This window comes from Poecilia formosa, unplaced genomic scaffold (genome assembly GCF_000485575.1).
Source record: "Poecilia formosa unplaced genomic scaffold, Poecilia_formosa-5.1.2 Scaffold463, whole genome shotgun sequence".
NCBI classification, from domain to species: Eukaryota; Metazoa; Chordata; class Actinopteri; order Cyprinodontiformes; family Poeciliidae; genus Poecilia; species Poecilia formosa.
The window spans coordinates 288,642-313,026 of NW_006800402.1; the positions used below are offsets into that span (position 1 = coordinate 288,642).

The window sequence follows — 24,385 nt, forward strand, 5'->3', positions numbered from 1 at the left end:
CACACACCGACTGATTTCACACACACCGACTGATTTCACACACACACCGACTGATTTCACACACACACCGACTGATTTCACACACACACCGACTGATTTCACACACACACCGACTGATTTCACACACCGACTGATTTCACACACCGACTGATTTCACACACCAGCTGATTTCACACACACACCGACTGATTTCACACACACACCGACTGATTTCACACACACACCAGCTGATTTCACACACCGACTGATTTCACACCCCGACTGATTTCACACACACCCCGACTGATTTCACACACACACCAGCTGATTTCACACACACACCAGCTGATTTCACACACACCGACTGATTTCACACACCGACTGATTTCACACACACCAGCTGATTTCACACACCGACTGATTTCACACACACACCGGCTGATTTCACACACACACCGGCTGATTTCACACACACACCGACTGATTTCACACACACACCGACTGATTTCACACACACACCAGCTGATTTCACACACACACACCGACTGATTTCACACACACACCGACTGATTTCACACACTGCACTGCTTAGTTTACTCAAAAACAAGCTGCTGAATCCTTTGGTACCAAATTGGTTAATGCATTTAAAATACAAATAAAACATTATTTAGCAGAAAAGTGATGATTTAAAAAAACATCTAAAACTTATTCAACATTTTAAACGCTTTTTTTTATGAACATATAGGAATAAATGGATGAATTTTATTACTGAAGGTGAATATATGAACTTTTTTCATATTTGAAGGTGCAAATTTTTGTTCCTCTCTTATTTTATGGAATATAAAAGGTTTATCGTTAAAAACGGTTAGAAAATTAGCATTTAGTGAATTAACTTTCTTAAAAGAACATTTTAGTGTATAAACTGTGCAGTCAATGATCCGTAGCAACAGAAACTGTAAACACTGAGTGAGGGAATCCAGCAAAATGATTATTTTTGTTGCACTTTTTAAATCTTGGCATTGATATATATATAAAAAAAAACATTTTATGGTGATTAAGTGGGCTTAACTGGATTCAACAGAACATTGAGCTTGAATCGGATGAATCATTAAAGTGTCAGCCATTTCTGATTAAATCATGTGATGAATGAGGAGCTAAAATCACTAAAACGTCTCAATAAAATGGAGCAAAATTACTTAATTTATTCAAAATAACCAACATTAATTCTTTTTTTTTTCATTTTGTTGGTCTTTAATGGTTAAAAACCTTAAACTTTAATCACACCATTTGTTATTTAATAGAGGCACTTATAGTTGAAGTATGAGGAAAACAGTAAATAAACATGATTTGCACCATCAGTTGCTCCGGTAACGACACATGGAGGCCAGATGAGGCAGAGTGGGAGGTGATGGTGATGGAGCAGGTAGCGATGTGAAGAGTGGGTGCAGTGAGTCACATTTCTCCAAGAATATCTGCACAGAGCGAGCAGCAGCCACAGAGGAAGCGGCTCGGAAACAAAGGCAGGAGCCAAATTATGGAGACTAAAGCTTGAGAGTTGAAGTCTCTGCTCAGAAAGTCTGATGTCAGAGAGAAATGTTGGATGGAGGAATGTGAGCCAATGCAGAGCCTGAAGCGGACAGCAGGGGGCGGTACAGCCTCAGCTGCAGCCAAGTCCACTTAACATAAAATCTGTTTGGCCACAATTGGGTGGGAACCAGCAACATTTACTCAGTTACTTTAAGAACTTTTTCAAAGAAATTGACTTTTAGGAGTTTTTGTACTTTTTACTTTTACTTGACTAATTTTATTGTGACGTATTTCTACTCAACTTGAGTAAAATTTCTGGATTTTCTACCCACTGAATGGAAAACAAACATGTTTTAACCAGAATTAATCAGATACCTGAAGTTTCTGTTAAAGTTTTATGAGTTTTTTACTGAAAGAAACTGATTTGGGAAAATTATTTTGCCTGATTCTGTTATTTTTTGTATAATTATTTGTAATTTTCATCTTTAAAGTACCAAAATTTCCTCTTGACTTTATATTTTGGTCCATCTGATGATATTTTTAAATATTAAACTATTGATCATTTTATCAGTTACTCAGTACTTTTTACCAAATACTTTTTTTACTCTTGAGTAATTAATTTCTTGTAAAAATATATGGAAAAAAAATAAAATCACACACTGCTATAGGAGAACTTTCCTGCCAACAGTCATCACTATCTACAGTAACTGAAGAATTGGAATTAATGAGTTACGACAACATTTCATTTCCCTTTGGGATCAGTGACGTATTTTTGAATGTGAATGATGTCACAGGCAGGTGGTGATGGCCCGTTGTCACGGTAACAGCCCATGCCTCACCCGTTGATGATCTCTCTGCATTCGGCCCGGATGAAGTGCTCCTTGTCGGGGGTGAGGATGCACAGGGAGCTCTTCTGGCCCGTCCGCGCCTCGCCGTCCAGCACGTCCAGGCACTGGTTCATGTTGATGGTTCCCTGGGGCAGAGTGCTGGGCTGCAGGGTCACATGGGGGTCAATGTTAGGCGAGGAGGCACAATCTGATGCAACAGCCTGGCTCTGAGGCTTTCACATGAGAAAATGTTACATAAACTACTGTAGCTTCTTGGAACATGCGTCAAACTCGAGGTCTGGGGGCCAAATCCGGACCGTCAGGGCTCTTTATGTGGCCCTCTAGACGTTAAAGGGACACATAAAATGAACCTTCAAGATAACAGTGTGCATAAACATCATTTTATCAATCAAATCAAAACAGTTTTTATGTCTTTAGTGCCAAAATACATCAATTAGATCCTACAGATTATTGCAAATTATCTTGAGAAACATCAACAAATCCCAGCACTTTTTCACACCAACACATAATTGTGAGTTTATTGCAGATTTTTTGAAAAAATGGTGAAAAACATTGTAACAAAGTGATGGTCACTCCCACCTGCAGGAGTAGCCATCACTCCTACAGGTGGGAGTGATTTTCCCACCATCACTCCCACCTGATGGTGTTTGGGGAGCTGTTTACTTACACTAAACAGCTCAACCTTACATGATGCAAGTTATAACCCGTAATGATACATACACCCAAATATTCTAAATTAGTACCACAAACACAAAAAGAGATTTTTGTTAAACCTCATTTTTCAGGATAGTTTCAACCAGACCTGTCAGCATAACTCATTTTAATTTTGTCCCAGGAATTATTGGGATTGTGGCTTTGAAACAATTTTCAAGTAATATAATGGAAATAATAATGCAACAACACATTGTCAAAGATAAACTTTAAATTCTAATGAACATTTCACACTGGAACTGGAAGACATTTTAAATATCTAAAATAAATAAACAAAACAACAAATAAAATGAAATATGAAGTCTCTGTAAATACACAATGGGCTAGTTAAATCCAAAACACCAGTGAAAACTTTGATCATCCAGTTTTTGATACCAAGAAAGAAACGATAAATCATGCAAATGGAAATTAAAAACACATATTATGAATATGAATCTCTAAATTATAGGGCTGCACCAACAAATTTTCTTAATTTTGGAATATTTACCAATCTTGTCCAGTAGCTCGAAGGTTTAAAATCAGCCACTGTCCCCTGAATTTAGCAACTTTTCAGACAAGAAGAAAATAAATCTGAAGTGAGGTAGAAGAGTCTCTACTCTTCACAAAGCTCAGTAGTGATAGTTTGAAGTGCATCCAGTGAACTGAAAGGCCAATTAAATCCGATCACATCAAGGTATCTGAAGCAGATTCATGACCTACATGCTGGATGTCATTAAGGACGAGTGAAACCTCAGAACAAAAGCTGGAAACCAGCAGTCCATCGACCCAGTTATGAACTGTCACTGCCTGAAAAAATTAATGTAGCATAGAATGGGTTAGCAATGGAAATCAGCCAATGGCAAAGATGAACGTCTCCAGCAAACTGGCAATAAAAGCTAGCTAAGCATATTAGAAGCTAGTTAGCGATAGCCACAACAGGTCACAGAATGACGATGTCTGCGTGCGACTCAAACTTTGCCTGACATAAAAGAGAAAAACTAAATACAATACATTTTGTAGTGATGGAACTATTTTAAGATCTATGATTGTCATTAGAAAAACAAAAAAATTCATTTTTTCTGATGAATTTAAGACATTTTAAAGCATAAATGAATATCAGAGTTCATTTCCACCAGCCCCGTTTAGTCCACTTTAATCCAACTTCTGTTCATTTCAATGGAAAGTCCAGTTCGCTTGTGGGGGTGGGAACGCGTAATCGATCAAAAAAAAACGAGCTCTGGTCCATCTGAAAACCTCAGTTTGATTAACATGAACTCTGGTGTGAACACCATGCGCACCGGAGACCGCTCCAAAAGCAGGAAGTGGACTACAGCGCAGGGCATTCTGGGTAAACCAAAACAAACAAGAGAAATGGTTCTTGGTCTTTAGCCACAGACAAAAGAGAAATCCTAAAATCTGATGCTACTCCATTTTTGGTACATTTAGTGAGGAAGGAAGCAGTGCTTTGTGTGGTCCTTGGTGCAGCGCCCCCACAGGCGAGGAGGGGAACAGGTTTTTCACTTAGTTTGGATCATTTGACACAGGTCAGTGGAGAAGTGAACCACATCAGCTGAAAATGTAACAAATGTGGCAATTTTGGTCCCTAATCAAACTGAACCTACCGGACAATCAGGAGGAAAACACCCTGATAGACTTTTTAAGGACGTGCAGACACGCTGTAAAAACTAACCATGACAGTAAAATCTCTTCTAGCTGCTTTTGACATGAAGGTCAAAGGTCAAGGACACACCTAGCTTCACATGGCGACAAATAAATCCAACGATGAACAAACCGGGGTAAGCCTCGACCCGAATCACACCGGATATGGACCAGTGTCTGCCGGGCAACGACACAGAGGCCCAGAGTCTTTAGGCGAAAAACAGAGAGATAGAGAAAGAGAGAGAGAGAGAGAGAGAGAGAGAGAGAGAGAGAGAGAGACAGAGAGAGAGAGAGAGACAGAGAGAGAGTGTGGGGGTAGACTGTGACTTTGGACTGCACAGCCATCTGTCTGTGTAAACAGATCTACATGTTGGTTTGTCCTTGAGTTGCAGTCAAAAAGAGGATAAAGAGTTTAATATCTCAAAATAAAAAACTTTGTGGTTTTTGATGATTGTTGCTGAAAATATACCCTCAACTATGCGTTAGCGCACTAAAAGGTCTGGGATCTGTTAATTTCCACGACCAATGAATCACAAGAAATGGAGGGAATGAACATAAAACTAATGTCGGCTGTTAGTTTGTCGCCTCTTAAACTCAACATTTCTGATGAAAATTTTCCACATACTCTGAATTATTTCTGTGGTTGAAACCTAAAAAAAAAGGAAGAGTCTTTAGTCTCTCCGATTTTTTAAAATAAACCAACTACTTATGGAAGCCCATTCCTGCCAAAATCCCAACAGGAAGTCTTAATTATGGATTTTAAAAACATAATTTCACATTTTAATGTCATAATTACAAGAAGGAAAGTCATCATTTCAAGGATAGTCATAATTTTGACATTTAAAGTCATAAATATGAAGTACGAAGTTAGAATTTTGACTTTCAAAGTCATAATTTTGAGACTGCTTCAGTATCTTATTACTTTGAATCTCATAATTATGACCTAAGAAGTCGAAATTAGAAGTCGAAATTATAACTTTCTCAAAATTATGACTGAATCATAATTATGACCTTCAATGTCATAATTAAGGGCAAATCTCATAGTTATAACTTAGAAAGTTGAAATTATGACTCTGAATTTAATATTTATGACTTTGAATCTCATAATTATCAACTTGAAAGTCAAAATCATGACTTTGAATTTAAAATTTATTACTTTAAATCTCATAATTATGACTCTAAAACCTAAAATTATAACTTTTCTGTTGTGCTTTTATTTTTTGGCAGAATTGGGTTTCCATAATAAAATCACTGAAAGTGAAAAATCTTGATTTTTCCCATTTTAAATACTCTGGTCCAACAGATTAAATCATGACTAAAAGCCTGTGAGCTGCTAACGACTCAGTTTCATCAAACATTTCTCCATTAATAAATCAATCAAACTGCAGGCCAGATGTTATAAATCACAAAAGTTTTCATTAGTAAACAGCTGCCTGTTTAGAAGACAGTAATTATCGAGCTCTTTGTGCCCTTGGCTTCTTTCGTTCTTCCACGGCTTAGAAAAACATTTCCCTCATGACACAGAGGCAGAGGTATTTGCTTACTCTGGCAGATAGCTGATAGTCTGCTCTCAGTGTTGGTTGCAAGTTCTTTTCACTTCCCGCAAACATTTATAGGTTTGAGAAAGTTTCACAACATAAAACAACAAAGACAATACAGAACACCTGTTTTGTTGTTTGCTTTAAAGCAGCAGGAGACACTTTGTCTGCAAACCTGCATGGTGACAAATTTTAAAGCCATTACTTCACACCTCTCGACCTGTAGGAACAGAGACCCAGAGCCGTTCGACTGAGCGCTAAAAAACGCCGCAGCCAAAAGGAAATCTGATTAACTGGCATGGTTTTATTCTGACTCATGAACACTGTCTAGGATCCAGCCTCTTCGGGGTCCATCCTCTGCTCACTACCAATAACAGTAATTATGCAATAAATCTTTCCATGGCAACTACGGATAACAGAGGCAAACACTTTGTTTTTTGCCAACAAACAGTGAGCTCAGGTGCCAGATGAGAGTTTTTCCTCCCAGGTTCACAGCGAACTCAACAGAGGAGGAGGAACCATCGTCTTCAACACGACGAAGGCTTTAAGGAAGCTGTTTGCGCCTGTTTGCGGGACACTTCCTTAAAGTATCCCGCAAACAGGGCGCCTCCTAGTGGCCGACGAGGTACTGCACGTGTAACAGGGTTTTATTTTAATTATAGACGTGAAGTTTGTTTGGATTTATTTTGGTTCAGTAAAGAAGATGTTTCTCCACATATTTATTGGTGAATTAAGTTACACTACGCTGCTCTTGGCAGTTGGTGGTTACTATAGCAACCAGTCACCAACAGCCCCGCCCTCTTTTTCTGTTGCCGTTGGTAACTGTGGATCAGCTCTGCGTTTTATTTACAAGTAATATGTTTACACATATATTTTAGACACATTTAATCATATGCAATGTTTAAGGAGTAATTTTGCGATGTCTTGTATGTCTTAGCCGTTATTATGTTTAATTTTATAACTGGGAGCTATTGCTCTGTAGTTTAAGGGTTTTTTATTTTATGTATAGAGGCAGAAGCAGCTGGACTGATGTTAACCTCCAACTTGGTTTCCTGTTTTGCTAGAATAAATAAAGACAACCTGAATGTTTCTGTTGTGAAGTCGACCTACTGGGCCTGAAATTTCAATAAATGTAGCAAAAAATTTGTTGAGTTGGCAACAGTGAGGAGACTATTGTTAACATGCAGAAATGATCTGCTAAAGATCAGCGGTCAACCAGAAAACTGCATCCACTCTAATAACGGTAAAATGAACTCCATTCAGGACGCAACGTCACCATTTAAAGCAATAAACTGGTGTCAAAATGACTTCACATTTACTGGAGTAGCTTTTTGGAAAAAATTTACTTTTAGGAATATTTTTACTTCGCTGTGCTTTTTATTTTTACTTGAGTAATTTTATTATGAAGTATTTTTACTCTTAAGTAAAATGTCTGTATTTTCTACCCACTGAATGAAAAACAAACATGTTTTAACCAAAACCTCACCAGACTCAGACACACAGCTGCAGTTTCTGTTAAAGTTTCATAAGTTTTTTTTTTTTTTTTTTACAGATTTCTCTTGTCTGATTTTGTTACTGATATGAATTATTGCCATTTTGGTCCTTGAAATACCAAAATTTCCACTGAACTTTATATTTTGGTCTGATGATGTAATTTTTAAATGATTGATAATTTGATCAGTTACTCAGCACTTGAGTAGACGTTTTACCAAAGACCTTTTCCACTCTTCAGTGATTTATTTCTATTTTTACTTGAGTAAAAACATGTTTAGCGGTGCTACTCTCACTACTCTCACTTGAGTGAAATTTCTGGCTACTCTGCATAAAACCGGCTGAGTGGTATGTGAGCTGACATCACTAAATTTCCTCCAGGCGTTTTCAGCTTGGCTGCCATTCAGGACTCGGCATGGATAACTAAACGGCTAAACGGATATTTAAGTAAATAAAATGCCACACGTTACATGGATGTAGCAGCTACTTCAGAGAGAATGTGGGTGGTTTTCTGCTGGAGAGCGGCGAGAGAATGTGGGTGGTTTAACGCTGCAGCCAGCGAACGCAGAGGAGGAGGGAGAGCTGGATGATGCAGGCAGGCCAGCAGAAGTCTGTTTAAACCCACCGTCTGAGTCAAATCATCAGAGGAACGGCGCTCTAATTCAGCGACAGTGATGATGTAATATTAGTAATTATGTTGGCGAGGCAGACGGGGTGTGAGAAATCTGCTGGTCTCCATCTGAAGTGGTGGAAACAGGTGCTGCTGTCTCTGCCGTTTAGACGGCCACTTTCCCACAGGAGTTACTGTTTCACCCCGACTCCCTCATTCGTTCATTTGCTCACTTCCTTTCTGTCGAATGCAAACATCCTGATCAAATTCTGTCCAGCTAATGAGTCCAGATTGTGTGAAATCCTTTTTCCTTTTTTTACATCCGCTCCTCCTGGATGAATGAATCCTCTGTTATGTTCATCCACTCACTGTAATGCAGAACTTCTCAGTGGATGATCAGTGTAGCATAGCAAGTTTTATTTTTATTCATCTTGGGGACAAAAGCAGTGAGAACTTAAAAGGGTAGTTAACTTCTGTTGTCATAAAAATGCTGTACATTAAATACGACTTAAATGAAATTTGACTTTATAATTTAACGTCTTGAAATTGGACCTCTGTCTCTTTAAATCTCCTACTCTTTCTTAAGCTCCGCCTTCAGGAAGTCGTCCCAACATGGCTCCTGTATTAACCCTTTACCATTTTTACCAACGTTGCTCTGAGCAGCAGCTCCTATAATGAGCTCAGCAGCTATTGGCTAATTGCTGCTGGCTAGTCTGAAGGAGCTGATTGTGGGAGGAGCTGCGCCTGGAAGGCGGAGCTAAGGCCAACCAGGCGTTGTACAAGCTGAGTGGTTGCCATGGAGATTAAAGGAAAGAATCAAAGCAACACTGCAGGGAAAAACATTATAACATGATGGGAAGCTAAAAAACCAACTAGATTTTGGATGACACTGTCCCTTTAACAGGATGAGTTGGTTTTCCTCCTAGCTTTATACAGTTTGAGTTTATTTTCTTCTATTTGTTCCGAAGGGGTAATTTAAAAACAAAAAACATCTTTGAGATATAATGGGCATGAAAGTTACATTGGAGGGAACTGTAATATATTAGTAATAAAATCAACTTCTCTTTTAGCCATTCAATGTGTTTTTCAAGACTTCAACATAAATGGCAACGTAGGAAATGGCAGGAAAGCTTCTTTACATAAAGAAAAAGAAATCCACAAATTTGTCCATACAGGCTGAACAAAAGCATCCCCCACAGTATGACGCAGCCTCCTCCCTGCTTCACAGTGGAGATGGTACGTTCACAGAAATGTGCAGTGGTAGTTCAGCATGCACATTTCAAATTCATAAAGTTTAAAACCGTTTTTCTTTCTACTGGAATAACTAAAGTTCAAACAGATTACAGCAAAGCAGCACAGAGGATTTGTTCACAAGCTTAAAGCCATTAGAAAATATTTGCACAAAGGAAAATTGTCAGAGTTTGTTGAAGTTAATCTTCAAAGGAAGGAGCTGCCTGCTCCAGCTAGCTACATTAGCCAATACTTTGTTGTTCGTTTAATGGCAACATTATTTAACTAAAGGTTATTCCCATTCAGGGTGGTTAGAGTTGAAATGTTTTCTTACAAAAGTGACACTTAAACAAAATAAATGAGTGAATAAATTAAGAAAACCAGCAAGACTGAAGCTTTTGAAACAACTTTGCTCTTCATTTATGCAAGAATTGGTAAAGTTCAGGCAGTGGCTACAGATTTAAAAACCATGCTACGGTGCAGCCCGTCAAAAAAGACTATTTAAGATCTTAAAAGGGAAAATATAAGGCCCTTTTAATTTGATTTAATTTATTTGTAAAACAATCATTTTACTAAAACGCAGACTTGAGCCATATGCTGTTCTTGGTGCCAAAAAGAAAAAAAATGGAGGAAAATATGATCAACCTCAGAAAATAAAGATACAATTTGTTGTATTTTTATCTGGCAAACCTGCAAAACATTTATGTTTTAAGTCTAAAGTAATTTATAGTTCAACTGCTAAAGGTAAAAATGAAATTATGATAGAAACAGAGGAGTTTGTTCTTTCAGCTCGACATTTCTGGCTGCCATGCCAAAAGTTCGACCTGCTGCAACGTAAACAACGTATCAGGATTTAGACGTACTATAAACAACAACAACAACAACAACAACAACAACGTCCTTTTTGTGAACTCTGGCAGCCGTTTGGTCAGAGACCCGGTAAGAAGATTAAAGCATGTTTGACTGAAAGCCTTGGTGACTCGTGTTTAAATTTTGCTGATCAAGACGAGTTTCGTTATCTGCTGGAGTTTCGGCGCCGCGGCTCTGATATTCAGGAGCTTTTAGCTACAAACGCCTGGATTATTTAGAAGTTTTAGACGAAGAACGTCTCCTCCTCTTCCAACCCTGCACGTACAGAAAACTGGTTTTAATTTGCAGAACAAATATTAGCAATGGGTGGTCTCACTGTATGGAGAAGGAGTGCCTCAAGCTGAAGAAAGATTGTTGATTTTGAAATTCAAACGCTAAACAAACAGAGCTTTCTCTTCAAAGATCCAGGTTCAAATAGACTCAATACTTTTATTTTTGTCTAAAATGTTGAAGATTTACATCATGATTTTAAAAATGGCCTTTAAAACGTTTCCTGTATTGTTGTATCTCCAAACAGGAGATAAAACTGTAAAAATGCAACCTGAGTTTCAATGTCAATATTATGAACAGGACTGCAACTAATGATTAATCAGAAAGTGATGGATTGTTCTAAAGATTAATCAGATAAAAAAATGCTACGTTCTGCAGATTTTTCATTTAACTACTCAAGACTAATTTATACAATATTAAAAATACATTAAAAGATGCAAATAAGCAAAAAAAGAATCTATTTTCCTTGAGAACATAAAAATGTCTGAAATGTAATAAGAGCATTCCTTTAGTGAACGCTCAAAGGATCCATCTGCAGCTAAAATGGTTTTTTAAAGTCTGTTGGCTCTAACTGGACAGTAAAATCTGCTTCATAGGACTTTTTTCTTGCAGAATTTCAACCAGGTGAAGCTAAAATGGCAATTAAATGCAAAATGTTTACATTTCTTTAACAGTTTGGGGTTAATTGTTGCTCTGTGTTGGTTTTTCAGCAAATTTATATTTTTTAACTATTAATCGATTATTAAATTAGTTGATGATTATTTCAACAATCTATTAATTGCGATGAAGTTGATTAATCGTTTCAGCTGTAATTCTAAATTATCCAGACTTCATGTTGGAGCTTCCTTTCTCTCTTTGGCTTTGTATTTAATCCTCCAGGCAGAAACCAGGTCCACAAATAGTGAATTTCATCAGGATAATCCTGGACATATCAGTCTGGATTATCACCCCGCCTAGAATAAAAACTCCTGGCAGCGAGACGGGGCGTGTCCTCCTCGTCCTCAGAGGCGTCGGAGCTTAAAGTCTTTCTGCATAAAGGCTGAAACCACCGAGCTGAGCAGGACTGATGCCGTTTGCAAGATTTATGACAGATAAGATGAACCAGTTTACAAACACCAAATACCTTCAACTGAGAGGAAAAACACAGAAAACAAAGTAAACAGCTGAAATTACAGCAAATGGTGCAAATTGGAGAGCAGGAGTAGAAGAAAAGTGGTCAGTTTGTCAGCCTTTTAAATACAGACGTAATAACAAATGTAAGTTTAAACAATTTATCAGTTTTTTGATTGGATAATTGCAGTAAATTTCCACTTTTAAAGAATATGTGATATTTTCTTATTTATGTTGAAAACTGTAAGGAATCAGCTTAAGATAAAAAGCCCCAACAAAAATCTAAACTATAGTCTCAAGAGGTCACAGACATTACGCATCGAAATAAACTTAACAGGGAATAAAATAAACAGTTTTCAACAAATAACAGAAAAAAATTGGAAAAAATCTCTCCATCTGCCAGCTAAAATGTAAAGTTTTATTTTAAAACCTAATGGATTTAAAATGATGGATCTTTAAACATATTCTGTAGATACTGATCAAAATTATAAGCAGTCTTAAAAGATTATGTAACATTTGCAGCTCTAGAGAAGTTTTATGTGTCTGGAGTGAGAACAAAATGTTTCTTTCACTTCTAAAGGTTTCAGATCCCTGCAGCAGTTTGATGCTTTGAAAATGTTTAAAACGTTCATAAATGAAGAATCTTCTCTGAGACCCCGTAAAGGTTGCAGCCATTTCTCGGTTCCCTGCTGTTTTATAGCCGCTTGCCTGCAGCCTGATGCTTTAAATGAAACCTTGTGTCAGAACGAGCGGTCCGGTCCGGTCCGGTCCGTCAGGCCCTGTTTGGCTTTATGGACCAGGGAGGGTTCAGGCAAAATAAATTACGCAACGGTGATGGCTAACACAAATGATTTATCGGCCCAACAGAACCGGAACAGAAAACAGAGACAAAAGGACCGGAAACAGAAGAGAATCAGAAAAATTCAGGATAATTTTCCTTCATTTAGAGACGCAGCATCTCCGTGTCTCACTGCAGGAGACGAGAGGAAGAGTTTCCAGACTGAAAAGCTTTGATGGTGATCAGTTTATGTTCTTGCTGTTTATTATAAGATAGTTTGGGGAGCAGGACTTGTGATGAGTCAGGCTAAATTTTCCGTTGTTTACTTAGAAAGCATCTCCAGAGAAGTTTTCTGCTCGTCCATTTGAGTGGAGTGACCACCACTTTCTTTTGTTTTCATGCACAGCAATGAATTGTTTATTGTTCATCATTTGAACTTAACAAAAAGATAAAATTCTATGGCTCTCAGACTGATTTTTTTTTTGGTCCCAAACTGCAGTTAACAAATGAAATAAAATTTGCTTATTAAATTTTTTATTTTTAATTAGGGTAAATTTATTGATATAATGGAAAATGTTGAGTATTACAAAAAGTATTAATCTTTTTACAACTAAGATTCAATAGCAAGTAGAACTGTGTTTATTCAGAGACTTTTACTGAAAAACTGACTTTCCTGCACTCAAATCAGCTTTAAGCATCCTAATTTTAAGGCTTTTTAAGACCACTGTAATGAAATTTAAGACCTGTTTCACCTCAGAAATGTACAAAAGAAAATAGAGCTAGTGCCAAGCTTTGCAGCAACAGAAATCAGTCAGTGGTAAAGATGAATGGCGTCCAGCAAACTGGCGATAAAAGCTAGCTAGCCATTAGCATATTACCAGCTAGTTAGCGGTAGCTTGAACAAGCTAATGTCACGGACTGGAATGATGTCTGAACGTCTGATATAAAAGTTAACTACATAAAATATACAATTTTAAATATAGTCTTACCACAACAAAAATGAAGACCTTTGATCACATTTTACAACTTTAAGAGATTTTAAGGGTTTAATTTTAGAAGCATGGATTTAAGACTTTTCAAGGATGCGCAAACACCCTGTCAAATGTTAGCTAGTGTTACAAAAGAAAATGACAAATGTTCTTATAACCAATAATAAATTTCTTCAACCAAGCTGAAAATAATTTGAAAACTAGATGCCTTTTAATACAGCAAATGTGCAACATCCCTTTTTCTTACAAAAATTAAATTAAAAAAATATAAGAAAACTTTATTTGCTTGATTTTAGTTTTTTGTTTTAATTTTACTTCATGATTTTGGCCTGTAGTCTGAAGGGTTTGGTCACCCCTGCATTAAATTATGTAATGCGTATGAAAAATATGTAGTTTTTAAATATTAGTTGAAACTGTCACCATGTCGTGTTTATGTTACAAAACAATCTGTAAAAAGAAAAAAAAAACAACAAAGAAATAAAAAGTTCCTCTGCCTTCTCCCAGTGCTAACTAGAAACAACCAATCAGAGCTCGGAGCCGGGTCTTACTGCTGTCAATCATGCGACAGAGCCTGTTGTGAATGCTATGGCTAGTTAGCATAGCCACCTATGACAGTGGATAAACAGATTTCCTGAAACTAAGTTGTTTCTCTGCAATTAGCACATTTAGCAGCTCATTCCTAGGGATGATTGACAGCGGTACGACCCTCCTCCTGGCTCTGATTGGTTGTTTTTGGTGTGTAGCTCAGGAAGGAGATGGAGGAGACTGACTTTCAGAGACTCTCTGTACATGGTGACAGTTTAACAAATATATACAAAATATTATTTTTAAAAGTTACTGAAGCTTTTCCAGAACAAACTTCCAACCAACAGGAAACAGGAAGTGAAGTTTATATATCTGTCCACATTTCATCTCAGAGTGTAAGCAGACTGTAGAAGTAAATTGTGTTTTTGACGTTCATATGAGCATAAAAAAGTTAAACTATGTCCACTGACTCCGGTAGGAACCGGGTCCAATCTGAGCCACGGAGCTGCAGTATCTGACCAGCATAACAAACACATCCAAACAGGGAGCAGGAGATAAGGAACTTTATCTCTGCTACATCCGGGATAGAGCGGCCACTGAAACAGAAGCAAAAACTGAAAAGCACAGATAAGATGGCATCAGAAACGGGTCGAAGCTCCAAAAACAGAACCGGGCTGACATTTTTCCAAGGGAGCTTTTACTGCGCAGATCCTCCTGTAATGGCAAACTGGTGTCTGAACTGGAATGTGAACACACTGGGTCAGCAGGTGGAAGCTTGCAGCTCTAAACCAGGGGTGTCCAACATGAGGCCCGGGGGCCAGGTGTGGCCCTTTGACTGTTGTTTTATGGCCACCCAATGCAGTTAAAAATTATAAAAATTTGTTTCAATGGAGAATGTTAAGACAAAGTATTGATAATAATCAGACCCAAGTCTATCCACAGACTTTACTGGTGCACCCAAATCAGCTTTTATTTAATTTATTAAACTTGAATGAATACAGCAAACATTTTGAAAGAAAGTGACCCAAATCCTGTTCTTACAACAGGGAAAAATATGTTCAATCGAGTCCAAAACAACTGAAAAACTAGAGAAATTTCTTTTAATATAGCTAATGTGCAAAATCTTTATGCTGATGTAAATAATAATTAATAAAAATATTAAAAATAGCTAAAAATTGGACGACTGCTCAGTACTCGAGCAGACTTTTTACCAAATACTTTTTGACTCTAAAGTAATTTCTTGGACGGCTATTTTTTCCTTATACTTGAGTAAAAACATGTTGAAGTAGTTTTACTCTTACTTGCGTATAATTTTCGGGTAGACATGGAGTATTTACACATGTTCCAGCATGCCAAAGGGTCTTAGGAGTCACAGGGCAAACACAGGCTGAGGCTGTAAACGCTCCTGTCAGGGAGATTCAGCAGGAAGAAGCAGGATTGCGTGTCTCAAATGAAAAGAATGTGGGAACCCGAAGGAAGTTTGTCTGTTCTAGGACAGTGCTGTGGGGGAAAGAGGTCTGATATTTAAATTCCAGTAAACACAGGAAATTAATTGACCTTAGATTAAATGAGAATGGGTCGGCCACAGCTGAAATGTCATGAGAACATCATGTCCTCTGTGAATCAGAAAGGTCTGCGGCTCTGATGCAGGCCGTCAAGTGCAGTCAATGCAGTCTGAAGGCAAACTGATGGAGCAGAGCCTCAATAAGCCTTTTGTGCAGCAGCTCAATAGGTAGCCTGGTTTTATATAGGAGGTATACTGCTTTTTCTTCTTTGGTCTGGGCAGATTAAGTAAATAAAATGGAGTCTGTTTGCAGAAAAAGTTCCAAACAAGTTTTTCTACAAATGAAAGGAAATGTAGAATTAGAGCAGGGGTGTCCAAAGTGTATCTGTGGCCCCTGGGCTGATTGTGTTTTGGCCCCCCGATATGAAAATTTGGGCCAATATCCGATATTAATCCAATATTAGTATTGCTGTTATGGCTGTTTTGACATGTTTGGCAAAAAAAAAAAAACAGAAACAGAAACAGACGGTATCAAGATGGGAATAAATATCGACTGTTAATATTGTTTAAGTTTTATTTATCTGGCCAATATCGATACGTTAATAATATTGCTCAATACCGATGCTGATGCATTGCCTGGATTAATTGACTTACTGCTAATTGTAACCGGCCTAATTGTAGATACTGACACATCAATGATGACTGAAATTCGATACACTGCAAAATGCAAAATGTTGCCAAGTATTTTTCATCCAGTTTCTTGTGCAAACATCTTAGATCACTTGAAATAAGACAAAACTAACTTACAAGTAACTTTCCAGCAAGAAATATCAGTTTGTTTAGAGTCAATACTTCCTTAATATTCATGAAAAAGTTCTAGTTCCAGTGGCATATGTTTGTGTCTTGTAAGATTTTGTGTTTTTGAAGTTAACTGTGCAGCTTTATCGAGAATCTAAATTTGTTTAATTTCCAGAAACACGTTAATGTCTCTAGAATAGTCTCTGAAATTTGAACCGTTCTTCTCCTCAACTTGTTCTCTGCATGACAGTTAATAAGATATTTCGATGTGAAACAAACATATTTAATCCTTTCTGACACCTGTTGCTGACATGGCCTCCTCTGACAGGACGTCTCTGAAACATATACACAATTTAGACTAAACTGTGGCTGTATAATCCTGGGTTGCACGTTTGTTTTGATGCCGCGTCTGATGTTTGTCTCAACAATGACGGTGGAGAGAACTTCTCACCAAATAAATGGAGTCCACAGGAAACCCACACATTTGTGTTTTTCTCTCTGTGTTTTGTCTTGCATTGCTACAGTCAGGACAGAGACTGCTGGAGCTCTTCACAATCCGCCCCGCGTTACACATACCATGGTCAACTGCTGCCGAACAAAGAGACAAAGCCTGCTGCCTTGGCAACATGGACCCGATGTGGTTGAGTCGGGCTGCTTTAGAGAGAAACTCAGGCTTAAACTGGCGAGGGATGCAAAGTGACTGCATAATATTTATATATCAATTCTCCATTTTTGGTCTTCCTGTTAAGGAGCTAGCTGGTTTTAGCATGAAGCATGTAGGTGGGTAATCCCAAATCATCAACTCTGACCTCCAGATTATTTTATTCCAGTGAATTCCCCACCAAGGCCCTCCCACATCCTGTTACATAATACAGCTCAATCTGGGAATATCAGCTGGAAAAGCAACAGCCAAAAGGTTTGAATAGCGATTATTTTATTAATCGATTATTCTAACAATTAATTGGATAAAAATTGGCACATTATGCAGATTATTTCTATTTTAAACAAGAAAATGCAAATAATCAATTTAATTTCTTTTAGAGATGTGAAAATAAACATTTTATTGCCTAAAATATAATGGCATTTATTTCCTTTAGTGAAGCATCAGCAGTTAAAAAGAAAAAACTTCTAACAACATCTGGGAATCCAATTGCAGACTGGATACCAAAAGGTGCTTCATAGGAGATTTTATTTTCCAGAATATGAACCAGATGAAGCTAAAACTGCAACTTGAGAAACAGATTTACACATGAAGGTTTTTATTTTTTATCTTAAATGTAAAAAAAAGTGTATATTTTATATATATATATATATATATATATATCTTAACGATAATTGATTAATTGTTCAATGCAGGTTTTGGCAGCTGTTTCTTGAACATAAACCAATTATTCTAAAGCAGCTCATGTAGGAACCGAGGCTCTATTTTTAGTGCCTCTTGATATTTCCTCCTCTCTGTTTCATGCTCTATTCAGAAAGCAGATGAAAGGATGAAGACTGACTTCTCCCTTTTTCCTCTCATCATCAACCTTCATCTCACAAAAACAACTTAATGCCTCCAAGATGATGAAAACACTAAGACCACTGCAGTATTAACAGGATAATTTACAGGCTACTTCATTAATTTAAGGATAATACAAAATCAAGCGAGTAATAAAAATAGAAACTGAGCTTTTATTTCACTGGGAAACCGTTTTTATGCAGCAGCTTTAACCTGATTTTAAAGTCCATTCCACGCTGAGGGAAAACAAGCTGAGCACCAGCTTAGGTCAATCAATACTCTGCAAAGCACAGAACCAACAGTTCCCATTATAATGGAAACGTTACACATGAAACCCACAACCGACGCTTATTTTACAGGCTTCAAAACAGCACAAAACGTTCAAAGATAAGGAGCTTTTTTATATACAGAGAGGAACGTTTTCTCTCCAAATAGGTAGTCACTGCAGGGTTCTTGCACAATGTGTGTGCAGAGTGTGTTAACCACAGAACAAACAATCTGGCCAGCACATGACTGCTTCTAGTATGAACACCATGTGGTGTCACTTCATTCCTCCCGACGCTCTGCTAGTTAGCTTCCTGTTAAAGCCAGGAAGATATTGCTCTTTGTTTGCTTTGCTTGTTGTTTGGACGCCAAAGCATTCCTCCTGCTGACAGCCGAGGCCAGTCATGTTTTAAATATTAGCTCCAGCCAGTAAAACCAGAATGAAAAAAGTTTAACTCACCATTTCGTCCAAGGCGTAGCGAAGTAACCCGTGCTCGTACAGGATGAAGAATCTTCTCTGCCATTTCTGTCAGGAAACAAATACAACTGTTTGAAGAAAGTTGTGTAGCGTGATTTAACTTCCCTCTGGGGTTAATAAAGTATTTTTAAAATTTAATTTAACAAGTTTAAGTTGTTTTAAAGCCTGGGATTGTTTCCCATTTGATCTTTTGATCCTCCTTAGCTTATAAATAATGATTAATTAATGGTCTTTGAAGAGTTTGTTGGCATTCTTTCTAAACATGGAGCGAAACAAGGCCTCCAATCAAGCCGAACATTTCGTCAACAAGCATCATCTGCTCCAGATCATCCAGTTTAACATTTATTTCCTTCCACTCAAACAAAGAACATCTCCAGTAATGTCTGTGGGCCGACCAGGTTCAGCGACGCACCAATCAGTTTTTACTCGACCGGCCGGCTCTGATTGGGCGAAAAAGTAATGACAAATCAGATTTTTTTTTCCTGTAAATGAAACCTATAAAAACTGAAAACTTCCACTTTTCCAGTCTAAAGGAACCAATAATTTTTAATCAATATAATGATAACAGCGGGACAATAATGAAAGAACACATTCTCAAAGATCAATAAACTTTCAATTCCAACTAACTTTTAACACTAAAAAAATAACAAACAACAGAAACGACAAATAAAAATTAATTATGAAGTCTCTGGAAACAAAATTGTCCTTCAAAATAAGGGTTGGTTGAGACCAAAACACCAGGCTGAAGACTGGTGGGGATCTTAGTATCTCACTGATTTGAGTTTTTGTGGAATCACTGCAGCTGAAATGAAGTATGTCTTGTTTGTCTGCTAATTTTATAATTATGTCATTTTTACCAAACTTAATTTAATTTTTTGTCGTACTATTTATCTACCTGTGATGTTGTGATTGTTGTGAAACACTTTGGTCAGCTGAGGTTGTTATAAATGTGCTATATCAATAATTTTTGACTAGACTTGAGAACGAGAGTAAAAAAAGAGAAAAATGTTAAATCAAAAGGAAATTATTGAGCTCATTTTAGTTTCTTATGACATTAATTTATTGCTTATGGCTACAGGCCAATTGTTGAGCCATTTATATATTTCCACTTTTATTTTTAATTTTGTCAGTTTTGGTCTTCCATACCCAACACAGAAACACACACTCATACATAACAGCAGTTTAGATTGACCAAATAACCTAACAGTCGTGTCTCTGGAAGCAGGGAGACCCGAGTCTTCCTGACCTTCTTTCTGCAAGGCAGCAATGCTACTAGCTACGATGCTAAACACCAAATGTTATCATTTCAACATCAGAGCCAACTAAAATATTCAAGCTCAGGATCACGATACGACCACAGACTAACAAGCTGCTACGCTGAAACGCTCCTAAATATTAGTCACTGAACGCATCAGCCATTTTACTCTGTTATTAGCCGACTGCTTACATCAGCACTACGTAGAAGCAGCCAATTACAGCCCAGCAGTAAGAACAGGACCTCAAGGAGAGGCAGAACGTATCAGGGATGATGTCAAAGTGGCAGCAGCAGACTGATGACAAGAGATCAAGGGGTGCTTTTCCCAAAACACACATGGAAACCATCAGCGTGGCTGTGGGAACTCGGTCCTCCCCCACAGGCTGCCCTCCCCTCCCTCGCCTCGTTTTGGGATGAACCCGCAGCATAATCTGAGAGCTGATAAAGTTAAGCTCCCATTAACATGATGATAGGGAGGTGGGAATCCCAAAATTATGTAAATATTCGACTCATTATTGCCTCACAACAAGGATTTCTGTGATAGAGTGCCAAACTCCCACAGGAACACTGTAAAAACACAAAATATTACAGAGTATTTTTGGTTGGATTTGTTTGTAAAAAGACAAAACTAACTTACAAGTAACTTTTCAGCAAGATATTGAGTCAATAAACCCTTAATATTCATAAACAAGTACCAGTTCCACTGGAGGATTATTTCACTTAACAGACATTATTCACATGTTTTAAGATCATCAATATTAAAGAATTATTTACTTAAAACAAACGTTACTTGTAATTTAGTTCTGTCTCATTTCAAGTGAACTACAAATATTAACATTAGAAACTCGACCAAAAATACTTGGTAGGATTTTATGTTTATGCAGTGTAGCTGCTGTTCCTTTGGTAGATTCTGCAGATTCACTGCAAAAGGACAAAATCTTACCAAGTATTTTTGGTCGAGTTTCTAATGCAAATACTTTAATACACATAAAATAAGACAAAACTAACTTAGAAGTAACTTTTCACCACGACAAAGGAGCATGTTTTAAGTAAGAAAACATTTTTTAAATAGTTCCACTTATTTTTATTTCAATAATAAGACATTTTTTCCATGTTTTAAGTAAAATAATCTGCCAGTGGAACTAAAACTTCTTCATCAATATTAAGGAATTATTGACTTGAAACAAACTCCTACATCTTATCGAAAGTTACTTGTAAACTAGTTTTGTCTTAATTCAAGTAAACTGAGATATTTACAATAAAAACTAGACCAAAAACAGTTGGTAAGATTTTGTGTTTTTGCAGTGAACCTCACACTCCAATGAACTGAACCACTAGGAGCACCAAACAGAAAACAGCTTTTCATTTTCGTCATTTCGCTGTGATTTGGTGTGAAGTGAACCAGAAAAACTTACTCTAGATCGGTGTAAGGGGTTGTCGAAGTTTGTTCCCTCTGGTGCCAGTAGCAACCATCCTCCATATATGGGTTTGGCCTGGTGGGATATGGGAGCAAAAACACAAAGAATTAAAAACAAAACAACTTTTATAGAGATTCTGGGTGATAAACTGGCAGTTTTTAGGCCTGTAACATTAACAAATTCTAGTGGACAGTAATTACCGTGGAAATTAATGATAATATTGTCATTTTGAAACAATTTTTAACTAATATGATAATAACGGCATATTGATGCACTCAAAGATCAAACAACGGATATTTAACACTCACTGAAAAATGTGTTAAATATCCAAAATAAAAAACACAACATTAATTAAAATGGATTATGAAGTTTCTATAAACAAAATTGCATTTAAAAAAATATTAAATTTTCATGTCAGACAGAGAAAACAGGTGAACAGGGCAGGTAGTTCAAACTTGGTGTCAAATGTTTGCAGTGTTTTCAAAATGCCAACTATAAAACGACATTAAAGGGGAGCAGCTCTTTAGCGACTGCTGTTCATACGAAACTCAGTTATCGTGTGATTAACTTACTGTTAGTGATGTGGTTGAAAAATAAAATCTAATTTTTCATGCCAGATTCGATTTTAATAGAATATTTTTTTCGCTTTCTTTTCTAAAAATAAAATTACAAACATATAATATTTTCAAAAAGAGGTTTTTATTTCAGTCATCCCGTGTTTGGAGTATCAAGGTCAAGCTCCAAGAATTTGCTTACTTACTAGAATAAATTCACAATATCAGCAGAATAAAAATGTGATTTTACCAGAAAAAAAAATTTAAATTAAAAAGAAAAAAGTTGTTTAAAATATATTTTTATAAAGATCTGACATGACCAGCTCAGTTTGTGTAATTTTCTTCAAAATAGAATCAGTTATTTGCACGATCCTTTCAACGTCGTGCTGATGGTAATAATTTGATGTTGATGAGTTAAAAGATTAAATAATTGCTTATCTGTAAAACTTGGACCAAAGTTTAACTTCACAAGATTCTCAACATTCCTCATTTTAATTTTTTTGGGTTTTTTTCCCCTCGTAAAATTGCTTCTTCATTTCAACTTTATTCTGGTCAATTACTATCTTTCAGAATTACATATTAATTTATGCAAATCTGTTGCATAAAACCCCAATTAAAGACATTTTAGAGTGCATTTGCCATGTGAGTAAATATGTATGATAAATTCAAATGAGCTCAATAATTTCCATTCTGATGGTTAATATTCTTTAAAGGACCTTTTTGTTTACAGAGACTTTATAATGCATTTTATTTATGGCTTTGGTTGTGTGAGATTTTTACTTGTTTTTGGTTATTAGGTTTTATTCTAGATATTTAAAATATCCAGTGTTAAGTGTTCTTTACAAAATTTACATTTCTGCATTAGCGACATGTTAGTTGGAAATGGTCTGAAAACAACATTATTGTTTGTAATCGTGAAAGGCCTAAATGTTAGAAATGGTAAAAAGACTGAAAGCATGGGAAAGCTTTGGAGGCACTCTGACCCTGTTCCAGAACATTTTACCACGCGTTTCATTTTCTAGCATTAGTCACTAAATGCCTGGAGTTGAGCTGGCTTCCCTCCAGAGCACCATGCTGGCTCACAAAGAAAAAAATAAATAAAAAGAGCCAAACGCGTGATTTCTCCCTGTGATCATGTCGGTGGGCGGCCCGGCAGGCGGGTGGGCGGCCGGAGGAAACAAGAGGTGAAAAAAAAAATACTGCAGATCACAAGCTGGACAGAAAAGCAGCAGAAATCTATGGGAGAAGTGAAGCAAACACTGCAAAAACAGAACGTCTTACCAAGTACTTTTGGTCTAGGTTCTAGTGCAAATATTTTAATACACTTAAAATAAGACCACGACATAGAAACATGTTTTAGGTCAATAATTCTTTAATATTGGTGAAATAGTTCTAGTTCCACTGGCGCTGTTACCTAGCAACCACAGCCAAGCCCAGTCCGTAACCTAGCAACCCAGTTCTAACTAATTCCACTGGCAGATTATTTCACTTATGACAAGACATTTTTCCCATGTTATAACTGAAATAATATGGAAGTAGAACTGGAACTGTTTCATCAATATTAAGGAATTATTTACTTAAAACAAGCTCTTATATCCTGATGAAAAGTTATCTGTTAGCTGACAGATAAGTATCATATTTTATATTATCATATTTCAGGAGTACTAAAATATCTGCACTAGAAAATAGACCAAAAATACTTGGTAAGATTTTGTGGTTTTGCAGTGAAACTGGGATCACTGTTGGCAGTTTTTGTAGAGCCAAAAAAACCTCATGAACCAACTTCCTCATTGCTTTCTGCACAGAAGAGCAATTAAAGTTTATGCTGAAATCATCCAGATACCTAGAGATTATATATCCTCTCTTATGTAATCCAGTTGAGGTTTATTACATGGCATCTTCCAGTTTGAGGTTGTGATTACAGCTTAGATTGTAAAAAGCCGAGTATAATCTGCAACAAAATCCTCTTTCACTTTGATTACAAACACATTCCTCTTCTGAACGACTGCAAACAAAATTAGTCGTAATCTTAACTTTTGACAGCCAGGAATTTGACCCATAATGATAGAAAAAACTGCATGTTTCAAAAATAAAGTCAACAAAATGGCAGAAATCTGAAATGAGCGCAGGAAAACATTTCTCCTCACATGACCTGACAGAACAGAGACAAAACTGAGATAAATGTAGGTCATTTGTTCCCCTTCAGCAGTTAAACGGAGCAACTTTAATCTGTTCTGGTCGAGATCAGAAATAAAACTAAAATAGGAGATTATTCTAAAAATATGGGCAGAAAACTTATTTTTCAAAGCTAGTCACTAACTATGAAACAGAATCAATAAGAAAATAAACATTAAATGAACAGGAACTTATGGTGTTTGTTGGATGTATGTGAAACAAAAATCCATCTTCTCAATCACATTTAATAAAAACAATGAGAAGGTCTGCCAAGATAAATTTGGCTAAATGATAAATTGTCCCAGAAATTATTGCAATAAGCAA

General features: G+C 36.9%; 1 protein-coding gene and 1 long non-coding RNA gene across 6 annotated transcripts in view; one reads left to right on the forward strand and one right to left on the reverse strand.

Annotated features, from left to right (window-relative positions):
* The window catches only part of LOC107833821 (uncharacterized), a 22,243-nt gene extending 21,573 nt beyond the window's left edge, over nt 1-670 (forward strand). Inside the window, exon 4 of the long non-coding RNA XR_001659592.1 lies at nt 659-670. This is a non-coding gene — a long non-coding RNA (uncharacterized LOC107833821). The remainder of the gene's footprint in view (nt 1-658) is intronic.
* mprip (myosin phosphatase Rho interacting protein) overlaps nt 1-24,385 on the reverse strand; it is a 58,853-nt gene that overhangs the window by 31,405 nt on the left and 3,063 nt on the right. For all 5 annotated transcript variants that reach the window (XM_016664048.1, XM_016664050.1, XM_016664049.1 and 2 more), the window contains exons 2-4: nt 21,330-21,407; nt 18,642-18,707; nt 2,346-2,497 (exon numbers count right to left, since the gene is read on the reverse strand). In XM_016664048.1, the coding sequence (XP_016519534.1) occupies nt 2,346-2,497; nt 18,642-18,707; nt 21,330-21,407 (296 nt within the window). The remainder of the gene's footprint in view (nt 1-2,345; nt 2,498-18,641; nt 18,708-21,329; nt 21,408-24,385) is intronic.